The 13,195-nt window shown below is 51.2% G+C and overlaps 5 protein-coding genes across 5 annotated transcripts; 1 reads left to right on the top strand and 4 right to left on the bottom strand.

Moving 5' to 3' along the window:
• Positions 1-149: 149 nt before the first annotated feature.
• IAR55_003018 (uncharacterized protein) lies at positions 150-1,985 on the top strand (the record flags this gene model as incomplete). Its single annotated transcript, XM_066946128.1, has 4 exons — positions 150-225; positions 290-1,128; positions 1,183-1,455; positions 1,557-1,985. 4 exons carry the CDS (start codon positions 150-152, stop codon positions 1,983-1,985), a joined length of 1,617 nt encoding a protein of 538 aa, XP_066803629.1.
• A 141-nt stretch (positions 1,986-2,126) lies between these two features.
• Positions 2,127-3,978, bottom strand: IAR55_003017 (uncharacterized protein; the record flags this gene model as incomplete). The annotated part of the gene is made up of 10 exons (XM_066946127.1): positions 2,127-2,164; positions 2,227-2,409; positions 2,472-2,762; positions 2,819-2,854; positions 2,917-3,011; positions 3,078-3,146; positions 3,210-3,246; positions 3,313-3,447; positions 3,510-3,734; positions 3,870-3,978. 10 exons carry the CDS (start codon positions 3,976-3,978, stop codon positions 2,127-2,129), a joined length of 1,218 nt encoding a protein of 405 aa, XP_066803628.1.
• A 272-nt stretch (positions 3,979-4,250) lies between these two features.
• IAR55_003016 (uncharacterized protein) lies at positions 4,251-5,872 on the bottom strand (the record flags this gene model as incomplete). Its single annotated transcript, XM_066946126.1, has 9 exons — positions 4,251-4,466; positions 4,520-4,669; positions 4,727-4,913; positions 4,974-5,092; positions 5,201-5,380; positions 5,467-5,573; positions 5,635-5,661; positions 5,721-5,771; positions 5,830-5,872. 9 exons carry the CDS (start codon positions 5,870-5,872, stop codon positions 4,251-4,253), a joined length of 1,080 nt encoding a protein of 359 aa, XP_066803627.1.
• A 409-nt stretch (positions 5,873-6,281) lies between these two features.
• IAR55_003015 (uncharacterized protein) lies at positions 6,282-7,553 on the bottom strand (the record flags this gene model as incomplete). Its single annotated transcript, XM_066946125.1, has 2 exons — positions 6,282-6,650; positions 6,702-7,553. The coding sequence occupies 2 exons, from the start codon at positions 7,551-7,553 to the stop codon at positions 6,282-6,284; spliced, it is 1,221 nt and encodes a 406-aa protein (XP_066803626.1).
• A 1,605-nt stretch (positions 7,554-9,158) lies between these two features.
• IAR55_003014 (isoleucine-tRNA ligase) lies at positions 9,159-12,959 on the bottom strand (the record flags this gene model as incomplete). Its single annotated transcript, XM_066946124.1, has 16 exons — positions 9,159-9,397; positions 9,479-9,564; positions 9,615-9,643; positions 9,754-9,876; positions 9,931-10,080; positions 10,218-10,415; positions 10,471-10,967; positions 11,024-11,503; positions 11,559-11,694; positions 11,746-11,990; positions 12,035-12,088; positions 12,145-12,292; positions 12,344-12,407; positions 12,461-12,530; positions 12,584-12,656; positions 12,717-12,959. The coding sequence occupies 16 exons, from the start codon at positions 12,957-12,959 to the stop codon at positions 9,159-9,161; spliced, it is 2,835 nt and encodes a 944-aa protein (XP_066803625.1).
• Positions 12,960-13,195: the final 236 nt, after the last annotated feature.

The raw sequence follows: 13,195 nt of genomic DNA, 5'->3' as shown, positions 1-13,195 counted from the left end.
GATTTGTATCGAGCCATAGATGCTGAGAGATGAGAAAACGGTCAAAGATGCAATGAGCCGCCACATGAAAACATTACACTGGTGAAAAATCAGTCTCGCTGCAGAATAATCAATTGTATTCTTCACATTGCACCTCAAAACGTCCCTTGATGAATAAGAAAAGCCATGAGATCATTCGAATCCTGCGAGATGAGTATCTGGATGGGCAGCTGCAGACTGCGCGAGGTGGGTGTCGTTGACAATAAATCCGTGAATGCCGAGCATTATTGACGATATGACCGGTACACAGACATAGCGGCATGTGGTCCAGCTGTCCTCACCGTTCTGACCCGATCCACCCGAGCACTTTGTGACCACATTCCATCGACAGACGATACCGAGATATCTGGGTTCAGATCCTCTTCCAGCAGTCCGATCTCCCTATCGCACTTCGAGATCAGGATCGGCCTGAAGACGCTCTTCACGCTAGCTTCCGAAAGTATCAATTCAATCCCATTCAACTTGGTCCCCCGACATTGGCTCCGCCTCTACACGGACACTTCACTCTTGCTCAGTCTGAGCGATCTCATACTGAGCGATGGTCCTGAAGACGGTTCGAGCAAGTTCTGGTTGGAGAGTGTGAGGAGGTTGGATATGGCTATCATCGTTGCGGGCGGGATTGGCGAGAAGAGATCAGGTTGGATTCAGCATGTCATCAAGGAGATACAAAGGGTCGGGTTCAACGGACACACTTCCTCTTCGCTGTCGCCCTCCTCTTCTTCGTCATCCCACACAGCGTCGGACAGCGCAGAACGGCCTGCCAAGCGTCCTCGCATCGAACCGCCCCTCTCCTCTCGACTCCTGTACGCTCCAAATCCGATCCCTGTACTGGACGGTCCACCTTCCGTCACCAAATACCTGGCGAGTCACATCGACCATCCTTTCATCATACGTGGGTATTCGTCCGATGCACAGTTCGCGTTCGGATCTCATTGGCCTGCTCTCGGACGATGGAGATCTGCCGAGTATCTCCTCGCACAGGCGGGACAGGGCAGGGTCGTGCCGGTCGAGATTGGGAGGGCGTACGATGATTCGCATTGGGGTCAGAAGATCATCCCTCTCGAGCGGTTTTTACGACGAGCTGGGTTCGTGATTCCATTGAAGGATGATGAAAACGGTGGCGCAGACGTACGAGACGCAAAGAAGTCGGATGAGGATGAGGATCTGGCTGAGGACGAAGCGGGGTCGAACGACAACGACGACGATGATGACGCTCCGCTTTATCTCGCTCAATATGGACTGTTCGATCAGTTTCCAGATCTGGCGAAAGATATCTCTTATCCAGATTACGTCTGGTCCAACCCCCCTGTCCCTCCTAGCATTCCATCGTATGAACCACCAGGGACAGATGATGGGGTGATCGTGAACGTCTGGATAGGAAGTGGTGGTGGTGAGATTGTCAGTCCTGCGCATACTGTGAGTTAGTGATTCCTTGACTTCCTTTTTCCTGTCTTGAGCTCTTTCCTATCAATTATAGCGTGGAAATACAAGCTTATCATGTAGGCGAAACCTCCCAGGATCCATACTACAATTGCTATGCCCAAGTGTTGGGTCAGAAGAGAGTATGGCTCGCAGCGCCTTCTTCCAGCCCATACATGAACGCCTATGGTTCCACCACGACATCGGCCCACGACACTTCTTCCGTATCTGAACCCGATCTTGCGCCAGATCGTGCTGCGGCGGTGGAAGACGAGGAAGACGGTCTTGCAGAGAAATACATGACCAATACTTCCAAAATACCCTTGTTGCGACCCTTGTCTCACGACTACGACTCTTTCGAATCTATGCTCAAAAACGGGTATCCAGACTTCTACGAACATGTTTGGCCGGTAAGTCTGGAAGCTGTGTTACAACCGGGAGATCTCATGGTCATGCCCCCTGGATGGTGGCATGCGATGAAAGGGGAGGGCGAAGGTCCAGGTTGGAGCGTGTCAATGTGGTACTAGAGTCTAGTCTATACTTCACAACCATGCAGCGGGATCCCTGCATTACTCTAGGTATGTTGGAAGATTTTCGGAACGGTATAAGAAGTACAGTACGAGCTCCTCCGCGATCCATCGGCAATCACATCTCGTAGACACCAGTCTCTAACGTCCAATCGTGTTGGGTTGGTTCCAAGATAAGACTGAGTGGGATTGGTGCCATCAGCACAGCGGTCTGAAATAGGCCCCATTTAGCCACACTCACGAGTCATGTCTCCCAACTTCCTTGGCTTGACGAGATGTCTGATCAAGCCGGCCAGGGCAAGGACGACACACAGGATAGCTGCAGCGATGTACGCCCAACCGAGGAAAGGTTGCTTGCCTCCGATCCATGATACCGTCGAAATCACGATGGATTTTGTCCCTGAGAACTGTTTTACGGGATAGTCTGTTGATATTGGTCCATCAGCTTCACATGTGTATATTACGACGAACGGACGGATGACTCACTCATGTTCGCAACCACTCTGTACCTGCCCTGAGTCATGACCTCGTGGTCATTTCGCGCCCATAACTTCCTGAAGGTCGGGAGAGCAGCTACTCTCATCCAAATCTGGAAGTGCTCGTCCGCGCGAAGGTTGGGGAACTCGGAGTATCCATTAGGATATTTGAGATGCCAATTGGGAGGCGGTAGGACGTCTGAAGGGGAACCATAACCTGGTGTCTCGACATAGTTCTTGGCAATACCTCCCCAAGCGATTCCAGAATCGGTGAAGTTGTAAGTCTGATTTTGAGCCCCATCTAGGTGCAATGGGTCAGCTGAGGACGAAGGTGATCTCAACCGCGGGGCGGCTTACTCTGCGGGTTGAGCATGACGAATTGGGGGAACGTGTCTGTTCGACAAGCAACACGGTCAGTCAGATCTCTCATCGAGAATCATGAGAAGATCACAAACCGTTGAAAACACTGTTGGCGATCAAACCGCATGGGTAGTAAGGCTTGCCACCGCTTGATGTGATGGGCTTACAGTCACCACTGTCGATGTCAGATCTGCCGAGGAGCTATGCCTTGAGCATCGCGTCTCCCAGATTTTTCCAACGGCTGGGACACACGTACGCGGAACGGTAATCTCCCTTCAACTGACTCGAGTCGAGACTCTGCACATAACGACGGTGATTTTGGTAACTATTTCACCAAAAACTAGATCAGCACAACGCGTCGGTCTGTAGACAGCGTGTGTCTACTCACTAATTTGTCAACTTGTAGTACAAGAAAACACCGGGGCCTGATCATAGACAGAGTGAGCATTGTGATGCATTATACAGGCGTTAAGACGAGAGACGCGACTTACCCAGGTCGTACGGCGCCTCGAATTCGATCTCGCATCTGGCCTGTTCGCCGATTGACCTCGAGGTATCATTGCTGAAAGACCAGGTCGGTGCGGAGATTGACGACGCGCTGATTGGAGACGAGGATTTCAGATCATCTATGGCCAAGGAGAGTAAGCAAACAAGCTACTTTTACGCTGCTATGGATGAAGCCACTCACATCCGTACGCGCTGCTTGGCATAACTGCAAACGATCCATCCGTCGGTGCACTCGCATCGCATTGTGTATAGTCGAGAGTGATTGTGGTCACCTTTCCGCTACCCCACACGATCAAAGCACCTATCGGAGCGAAGATGAGACCGATGATAAACAGTGTTGGAAGCACAGCTTTGGGTGTGAGGATAGGCTGCCATGCCTTGAGTCGTTGTTGCTTGAATGCGGTATCTAGAATCGGGGCAAGCGACTGTCAGTTATTGAGATCATCAGGGAAGTTGCTTGTCGTTTTCATTTCATGGTCGTCGTCGTCGTCGTTGTTATTGTTGTGACCGATATGACCGATTTGTCAGAGATGTGACTCACTGGCTGGTCTCTTCGACCATTTCACTTTCTCCTTCTCTGTGGGTGCCGCATCACCATTGTTATCGATGTCCGCTGCCTTGGCCTTGTTTTTTCTGTTGAATATGGCCATGATGAGTGTGAGATGATGAGCGAGAAGTGACTGTTGATTTGTGAAATGTTGTTGGAAATGGTAGTGACCGAGCCGAGGTCCTGCGTGAGAGAGGAGACTAGTCACGCCCGCTCACGGAGGCAGCGATTTGTCACCGACACCCATTAGGCGCGCGTGACAACTCCTGCCAAGGCTGTACATTCAGCACGGGTGGGTAAACAGTTAGACATGTTGTGTATGTTCAATCACATATATGCATACAACAGCTGGTACATATTTACTGCCCTAGAAGGTCATGCAAAAACCAGTTTTCTCGCTACATTTCGACCTATTTGAGGCGACTCGGCCTTCCGCTTCATCGCCCCGCTGCCACCCTCTGAACCCAAGAACGGCTTGCCCTTCGTTTCGTCAGGTGCCAACGCGCGTGGTCGGAGCTCTGCTAGGGGTTTGGGCAAGGCGATGGGAGGCGTCGGTCGTGGATAGGAAGAGAAGAAGCGATGTTGCAAGGCCTATCCACGTATCAGTACCCTTCATTTTTCCTCCAGATCGACTGCCCGCCTACCTGTTTCGCAGAAGGTCTAGTGGGAGGGTCATATCTCAACATCTCCCTAGCTAGGTCCTGCCCTTCTTTACCTATTGAAGAGATCATGTTCCACCATGGGTTCTTGGGATATGATCCAAGCTCGTGGTAGTCGGGGAGTTGTGTGTGGCCCTAAGCAAATGGCATGTCAGTGCTGCGGTCCAAGTGTGATTGCTGAGCACGACTCACTGGCCAGTCCTGTTCCGTTGGCGTACCCATCGCATGGAAAGTCTTCTTCAGTTGATCGATGTCGGTTTCGCCGGCCAAAAAGGGAACTCTAAGGATCAGCTCGACGAAGATGGTCCCCATCGACCACATGTCCACAGTTGTGGAGTAGAAGCGTGACCCGTACAAAAGCTCTGGAGGACGGTACCATCTGGTCCCGAAATTGTATGAATAAGGTCACCTGTAAGACCGATGATGGCTCCCGACTCACCGGGTGATGACCTGACAGGTCATCTTGCTCCCTGCGTCTCCGAACTCTCTGGCCAAACCGAAATCCGCTATTTTCAGCTCTCCATTGGCAGCGATCAACAAGTTGTTCGGCTTGAGATCCTGGGTCAGGTAGTATCAGCGAGAGCACAGGCGTGTCATTGGACGTGGAAGCAGGTCTTGGTGAAGCGGGTCAGGATGGTGCAGGCAGGACCAGAGAGTCGAACCCACTCGATGCAAAACACCATTTCGATGTATATATTCCAGCCCTCTCAACGACATAGCCATCCAGCTCTTAATATCTGCATTCTGGAATATGAGAGCCTTGTCCCTAATCACCGCTTCGAGATCTGTATCGAGGAATTCGAGGACCAGGTTGATGTTCTGTTTGACCGAAAAGACGTCGAGTAACTACGTATGAAGCGAGTGGCTGTCAGCAAGATAGATGATTACAGGCTATCGAGAAAAGACCATGTTTTCCGATTACCCAGACTCACCGCGATGATATTCGGATGTTGTAGTTCTTGTAAGAACTTGACCTCTCTCAAAGCGGTCATATCCAGACCATCCTTCATCTCCCCGACTTTGATCTTCTTGATAGCGACTGAGATTCATGAATGTCAGGATTCCCTCCGCCCATACTCAAGTTCCAGAACAAGGCTCACCTTTGCGCTGTGTCGCCTTCTCCTCACCTGTCCAATCCGTGTTAGCGAATCGACCGCGACTGATTCGTTACACAGGAGCAGCTCACCCTTATAGACATTTGCAAAAGTACCCTCTCCGACTTTGACGCCCTTGATCCCTGGTCCAGTGCTGTCAGCGAGAGCAATCCTACGGAAGGGCGCATAGTGACCACGTACATCTACTCGCTCTTTTGCTGTTCTCTTGAGCTGCGAGATCCATGGTGTGCAGTACCAGTCGTGGTGATCGAAGAGTAGAGAAGCATGATACGGTATTTCACCTGTTACAACTACTCTTAAGGAAACCATTTCCCTGCGGGGCCCTTCTGTCATTTTCATACGACTGGAAGCACCGAAAGAGGCATACTGCTGCTGCTCGATTTCGCACGCAGACCTGGTAAAAACATGACATATTCTCTCCATGCTCTCAAGGTTTGACAAACATGACATGCGAATGATGATGCATAGCTGCTAGTGACTCATACTACCCCGGGATCAGACATGTTGACCTGTGCTTCCACGAGCACGATGAGTTCTCAGAAAACAAACCTCCGGATGGCTTAGGTGGTGTTCCAGCGAGTAAACGCGCTTTTCTAGATGATTCCCAGAAATGATTGTGTACTCTGAAGGCGTCATCGCTTGCGATCGACGTTCGATGATCCTGATGAACTAGGTCCAGGTCCAGAATCATAACTAGAGCGAAGGGGTGGAAATGAAGGTGAGGGGAAAGGTGGTGGGCCGTGCGCATGACCGTCTGGGGATGGGATGGCAGTACGAATGGGTGGCAGACGAAGAGGGGGCAATTGATGATAGCCCGGCGATTTGCCATCCGCCAGTGAATGACCTTGACCTGGACGTTGAGCGTACGACTCGGAGCGTTCCACTTTAGTCAAGGGGTTGTGTGGCGAGGACGTCGAGAATGATGCCGGTGTCGGGTATGCGGAGCTGCCCAGCGGAGCCAAGTCTAGGGAGGGTAGATTCGATCGCGGATAGTGGGTGAGCTGCAACCTATCGTCAGCACGGGCCTCGATGTGAAGGAAGGAAAAACTAACATCTTCGCCATCGGGCTGCTCTTTGCGACGGGCTTGTTCAGTCCGTCCCTGTCTGTCCCAGTCCTGCCATCGTCTTAATTCTGATCGCAACCGTTCATTCTCGTCGGTGACTCCCCGGACTTCATCCTGTAAGCGTCTGTTCGCTGATTCGAGCGCGGCAATGCGTACATCAACATCAACTGGAGGCTCGCGACGTTCTGGAGACATTGGTCGTTGAGAGCTGCTGCCCTGTCGAGCGTTGGACACGCCATCCACTCCCCATGGTTTTTCGCCACGATAATCGTCATGTTGTAGTCGTAGTGCAGATGGACGACCCTGTAACGAAGGGGATGCTTTTGAGATCTGTGCTAGCTCGTCGAGTTGGCGCAGCAAGACGTCTTTTTCCTGTTCCAGGTCCTTGACCCTTTCCTCCAAACTGTCCTGGTATCCCTTCTTTCTACTTCTAAACCGTTGAGCGGCCAGTCGATTCGCTTCTCGTCTGCGGACCGTGAGTGTATCTTCACCCCGGCCTCTTCTAGTCGTGCTGGATCGATATTCGTCGGATGGGCTGCCCAGTTGAGCGGGCGGACGTATATTCGGATCATGTTGTGATTGATGCAAGTGCCGATGTCGTCCGTACGGATCTTCGGGGGAAAGGGTGAAAGAGTGACCAGAATATCGGAATTGATCAGAGGACGAGTTCGAAGACGATGGGGATCCTAACGGACCACGTCCCAATCGGTGCTCGTGCGAATGTCCTCGTCCGTGACCATCTGACGAGCCGTAATCACCATCGGCCGCCAAGATGCGATGAGTGTTCGTGGGGAGGCGACCATCGGTATCGGAATGCGATCCCGCAGGATGGAAAGGCATTCTGGGGTATGCAAAGTCAGTCAAAGGGAATCGTCGGGAGAATTCACAGGCAAAACTTACCAATGGTAGCTCTTTGTGCGACGACGGTGGGTTGATCAAGAGAACGTTATATGATGATGGATTGGAATGATGCCGGGTATCGATACGATCAGGGTTCGGTGTTGGATGCTGGGATGTTCTCTGCGATGCGATGGAAACGCGAAGAGAGAATACGATGGGATGTGGGAACTTGAAGGACCAAACAAAGGGGGACGAGAGGAATGGAAAAGGAAGTGGGAGGAGAGGTATTTCAATGCGATAATGCGATTTGTTGAACGAGCGATGAGAAAGGGATGGCTGCGATGGTTGTGCGAAGAAAAGAGAAGGAAAGGAAAGCAGAGGGCGGGGTGAGAAACCAGAAGTAAGAGAAACAAAGAAAGAAAGGAGGAGCAAGGCCGAGTGATGAGTAGTAGTATGACTAACAAAGAGAGACAAAGATCATCATCAGCATCATCATCGTTGTGATGACTACCGCTACGGGTGTATTTGGTTTTTGTGAATTGACTGCTATGGTGGTGCCGATGGTTTTGATTGCGAGTTGGGATGAAAATCAAAAGCAGTTCATCATGGCCGCAACACGAGGGGTGGGTATCGGGGTCGTGTGTGCCTCTCTCTCTAGTTTCAAGTATGTTATTTGTATTCCCCCCCCCTTGATGACACCTTCCTCTCCTCGTTCGGCACGTATTTCTCTCACCACAGCAACTGCTTCTTCTTGTTCCCCCTTGGCCCCCTTGTCCCTCCCCCCCTCCTCCTCCCCCTTCCCCAGTGTAGTACCTGCTCCCCTTGTTCGCCCTGTCACGCCTCTCATCTCTAGTGTTCTATGTCGCTGTAGGGAGGATGACCCCGTACGGTACCTGTTTAATCCCCCGACCTGATTCCAGCAAAGCTTACCTACCTTCTTGCCAATTGGCTTGACTTTTTTGCGACCTCACATCGCTTGCAATCAAAACTGCCCCCTCATGTTTTGTGTGTCGTGATCCTCCTTTTTGCCCTGAAGAGGAATGATGTCATTCCCTGACCCGTTGGTTACCACTTGTGGTCATTCGAGATCAACTCTTGAGAATCCTGCAAACGGGCTCATATGCATTGTCCTGTTTTTGGCTTTGTTTCCAAAGGCCCCGATTCCAGCGAACCTCACCTTGGCGCATATTCATCACCTCTGGCATCGTATAGTCATAACAATCGTCATCACCATGATCCACAGTCGGTCACCACCTCATGACTCACTCACCATGCACCGAATCTTCAACACGCAGATCTGTCCGACATGGCCGAGCCAAACAAAGAAAGAAAAGAAGAGGACATGCCTTAACTTTTGTTTTGTCTTTCGGCACCAAATTCAATCTAGAGAGTACGATGAATGATGATGACGCTCGACGCTCGACTCGCTAACACGCTCGAGTCACATTGGCTCATTCTCACTCTGCTCTCACCGTGTGCCGGACCCAATTCTTAGCAGATGTGCGATGCCTCTGATTCAAAGTTTCGTCTCCGTATTGAATCGAAAACCAAATGGAGTGGCGGACGTAACCTTCATTCTCTTTTCGGGGACACTGTGCATGGCATCTATGAATCAATCCCAGATACGACGCTCTCGCACCTGTCACACAGGTGATCCTCCTCCTTGGCATTGTGCAACCAACACCGTGGACATTGATGATGGCTAGACGGCGACAATGTGAGACTCAGCGTGTCCGAATCAAGCGTCAGATCCGCGGTGTTCCTCCAACTCGATTCAGTCTTTGGCGAAGGAGGCGGACCCAACTCCACTCGGGAAACACCAAACAATCCGGCAAGCGTCGTCACTACATAGGTAATCAGCTCAGTAAATTACCGTAAGACACAGGGAAACGAAACGGAACAGAGTTGGCAGACGTACGACGTACCATGTTCATTTAACAATTCCGATTCCCGCGAACCACTACGCTGTGCCTGGATGTATAGATCGGCTTGACTTGAAGTCTTTATGCTTCTACGGCGGAAGTCAGTTTTAGCCAATGTGGATTTGTCATCTGTGCTCACTTCGCTGACCGCGCATCTTCCGTCAATCTCTGCACCCTTGCTCGGATGGCCAGCAAGGTTGACATGTCGTGTTTCACAGATCCATCGAGCCAAGCAATCTTCTTTCATCAACATCTTGGCCGCTCGATAAAACACTCACATCAGGTTGCCACGTTTCGAGGAAGACCGACGATTCCGTGCCGCCCGCGGCCGAATGCTCGTATAATTCTTCGGCAAGATGGGGCGTGATAGGAGCGATAATTTGGGTCAACCGGGCGAGGGTCTAGACTTGTCAGCAGGCCGAGCGGTCGCCACTTCGATTGGGTTTACGACTCACATGGTGCAAAACGGCAATCACAGTTTGGCGAGTTACGCTGTCGGCCGAGTCACAATACAGCGTGTCCTTGATGATATCGAAATACAGAGCAGAAAGAGTGGAAGACGCGAATGCCGAAGTTGCATTGAGGACTATCCACCTCAGCAGAGACTTTGGATCTCGGACATACCTTTGTTGAAAGCGAATGCTTCATAACCTTCCTTCGCAGACTCCTCCAGACTTGACAACTCATGCAACACGTATCGATCAATCTATTGGTCAGCCACCGCTGGGCCACGTGAACCTACCAAGCGAAGTGGAGCGTCCCTGGGAGATTGCAATTGCGAGTCTGCGGTGTTGGCGAGTAGAAATCGAGTGGTACTCCGCAGCTTCCGAATAGCCTCACTAGCATGTGAGATCGATGAGGGTCCAATGGACGAGTCATTGGTGTAATCTACCGATGCTGCCCAGAGTCGCAGGATGTCTGCGCCGTACGCCGGGGAGTTCTGCAAGTCAGCTGGGCGCTTGACACCACGCGCTCACATCCTGCCCATGTATCACTTCCATCGGAGACAGTCCATTACCCGCTGATTTGCTCATCTTTTCTCCATCCTCATCCATGACGAAACCATGAGTGATCACGTTTTCATATGGTGCTCTGCGATCATCACCCGAGCTGATAAGTTTGGTCAAAAGAGACGACTGAAACCAGCCACGATGTTGATCCGAGCCCTCGAGGTAAACGTCAGCGAGAGGATGGGAGCTTGCGCGTAGGTTGGCCTCTTGCAACATAGTCCAGGAAGATCCACTATCGAACCACACATCGAGAGTGTCATAGCCCCTCGATAGACGTTGATCCTGATGAGACAAGGGAATGAAGTCTTCTACCGGTCCGTTCCACCAATGATCTACCCCTTTCTTCTCCAGAACATTGATGATGTGGGTGAGGGTCTCGCTATCCATGATGGGTTGGCCATCGTGATCGAAGAGTACGGGTATGGGTACACCCCAGCTTCTTTGCCGAGAGATACACCATTCCGACCGAGACATGACAAACGCTTCGAGGCGTTTACGAGCTGTTTGTCAGTAATCTGCTAAAGACAAGTGGACTCACATTGTGGTGGGTGAAAGGTGACCGATTCTAGCGCGCTGACCGCATCCTGCTTGACCGCTTCAACGTCGGCAAACCACTGGGGTGTCGCTCGAACGATGATAGGCTTCTTCGATTTCCAATCATATGGATAACGGTGCTCAATCGTCTCCTCAGCTAACAATGTTCCTTCAGCTCGAAGCTCTTCGACCATCTCGTCGGTCCCTTCGGTCAAGACCTCCTTCCCAACCAGTGTCGACAAATTTGCGTCTCGTCCCCAAGTGACCAGCTCTTCTGTAAAACGTCCGTCATCGTCGATGGGACATCGTAGTCTCTCCGGTAAGATACCTGCAGTTAAGAATGCGATGTAATCCTCTTGTCCGTGGGCCGGGGCGGAATGTACCAGACCGGTACCAGCCTGCGATGTGACGTGTCCGGCGGAGAAAATCGATGGTCTTGGCTCGGAAGAGGACGCGGGGTGGAAGCGATGGGTATAACGGGTGCCTACTAGTTGAGAACCTGCAAAGATATCAGTCGTAATTTCTACCAGCGGACGTACCTTTCAAATTCCCGAGGACTTGCATGTCCCCGAGCACCTCTTGCAAAGGACCTAATCGATCTTTGGCAATCACCAACAGACCGTCACGCTTCGTAGACACTATGACATACTCCATGTCGGCGTGGACAGCAACTCCCTGAAGTGTCCATCAGTTGCGCTTGAATATGCGGCACATGGGACGACTCACTGCATTGCCGGGTAGACTCCAAGGTGTCGTGGTCCAGATGGCAAGACTGAGCGGCTTGGCGACATCGCCGCACATAGCCTGGTATATGTGAAGGAGCCCCTCAGACATATCGGATTCCTGGACAGGAAAGGCGACGTATACCGACCGAGACTTGTGCCCGTCTTTATAGGACAGTTCTGCCTCGGCGAGAGCTGTGCGTGATGACGGGGAGTAGTAGGTGGGACGTAATCGATGTGTGACATAACCTACAGAGATGTTAATGACATTCGCTTGAACCACCAAATCTCACCTTCTTCAACCATCGTTTGGAATAGTCGTAATTGCCGTATTTCGAAGTCGTGATCTGCAGCCTCATCAGCGTTTCACGAGGAGTGACGGTCATGACGTGTATTCGCTCACCTAATGTTCTATATGTGCCCTTCGCCCCCTCCCAGTCAGCCATGACACCTAGTGCCCTCATTTCCGTCCTCTGAATATCAATGGCGTCCAGCGCGACCTTTTTGGCTTCTGTTCGAACTTCTCCTGGAGTCAAAGAAGTATGCTTTTTCTACAGTGAAGCTGGTCAGTATCGAGACTAAGCATATGGGAGCACACTCACTCCTACAGCTGCCAAGGCTTTCTGCTCGATTGGCAGACCATGACAGTCCCACCCAGGAATATAGCTTTGCTTGATGTCAGCTTTGAAGACCATAAGTGATGATATCGATTGACTCACTGCACCCGACTTCCGGTAATGACCTGATATCTATTTATTATGTCTTTCAGAACTTTGTTCAAGGCGTGACCTGGCAACCAGGAGGTGAGCGACAGCTACCGGAGATGTATTTTTTCTGCTCACCCATATGGAGATGGCCATTGGCATACGGTGGTCCGTCATGCAGAACAAATACCGGTTTATCTTTTGATCGTGCCTATCGTGCCAAAGACTAGTCAACTATATCATAAAGCTGTAGCAATGAACTCCAACTCACCTGTTCTTTATACAGCTCATCACACGTCTTCAGTCTATACTTCTTTTCAGCAGCTACTACATCCTTGTGTTTCAGCGGGAAAGAAGTCTTCGGCAGCTTCAGAGTATGAGAATATGCTTTCCGCTTATCGGAGGAGGTTGCTGTGCTGGCGAAGCGGATTTGCGCACACGGCGAGATCGAGCTTGCGAGATGGTATGAGATCAGGCGGAGGGGCACCACTGGTAAACGAGCAAGCCAAGACATGACGGGGGGGGTGATGGCAAGCAATAGGATTCGGACTCGGAAAGGTGAACGTACAGCTCTCACTCTTTCCTTTGGTCCTTTTGCTGACTTGGGTGCAGTGTGGATTCAAGAGCTGGTCCAGAGCGACATAGGTAAATGATGAGTAGCTATCCTGTCCGAAATATCACGACGATCGAGTATACGAATGCATCACGTGACGACATATGAGAGCATACTGTACCTCGCACCGTACCGGC

This window comes from Kwoniella newhampshirensis, chromosome 5 (genome assembly GCF_039105145.1).
Source record: "Kwoniella newhampshirensis strain CBS 13917 chromosome 5, whole genome shotgun sequence".
Lineage (NCBI taxonomy): Eukaryota > Fungi > Basidiomycota > Tremellomycetes > Tremellales > Cryptococcaceae > Kwoniella > Kwoniella newhampshirensis.
The sequence above is the reverse complement of the archived record's forward strand: the minus strand, read 5'-3'. Positions and strand labels throughout refer to the sequence as shown.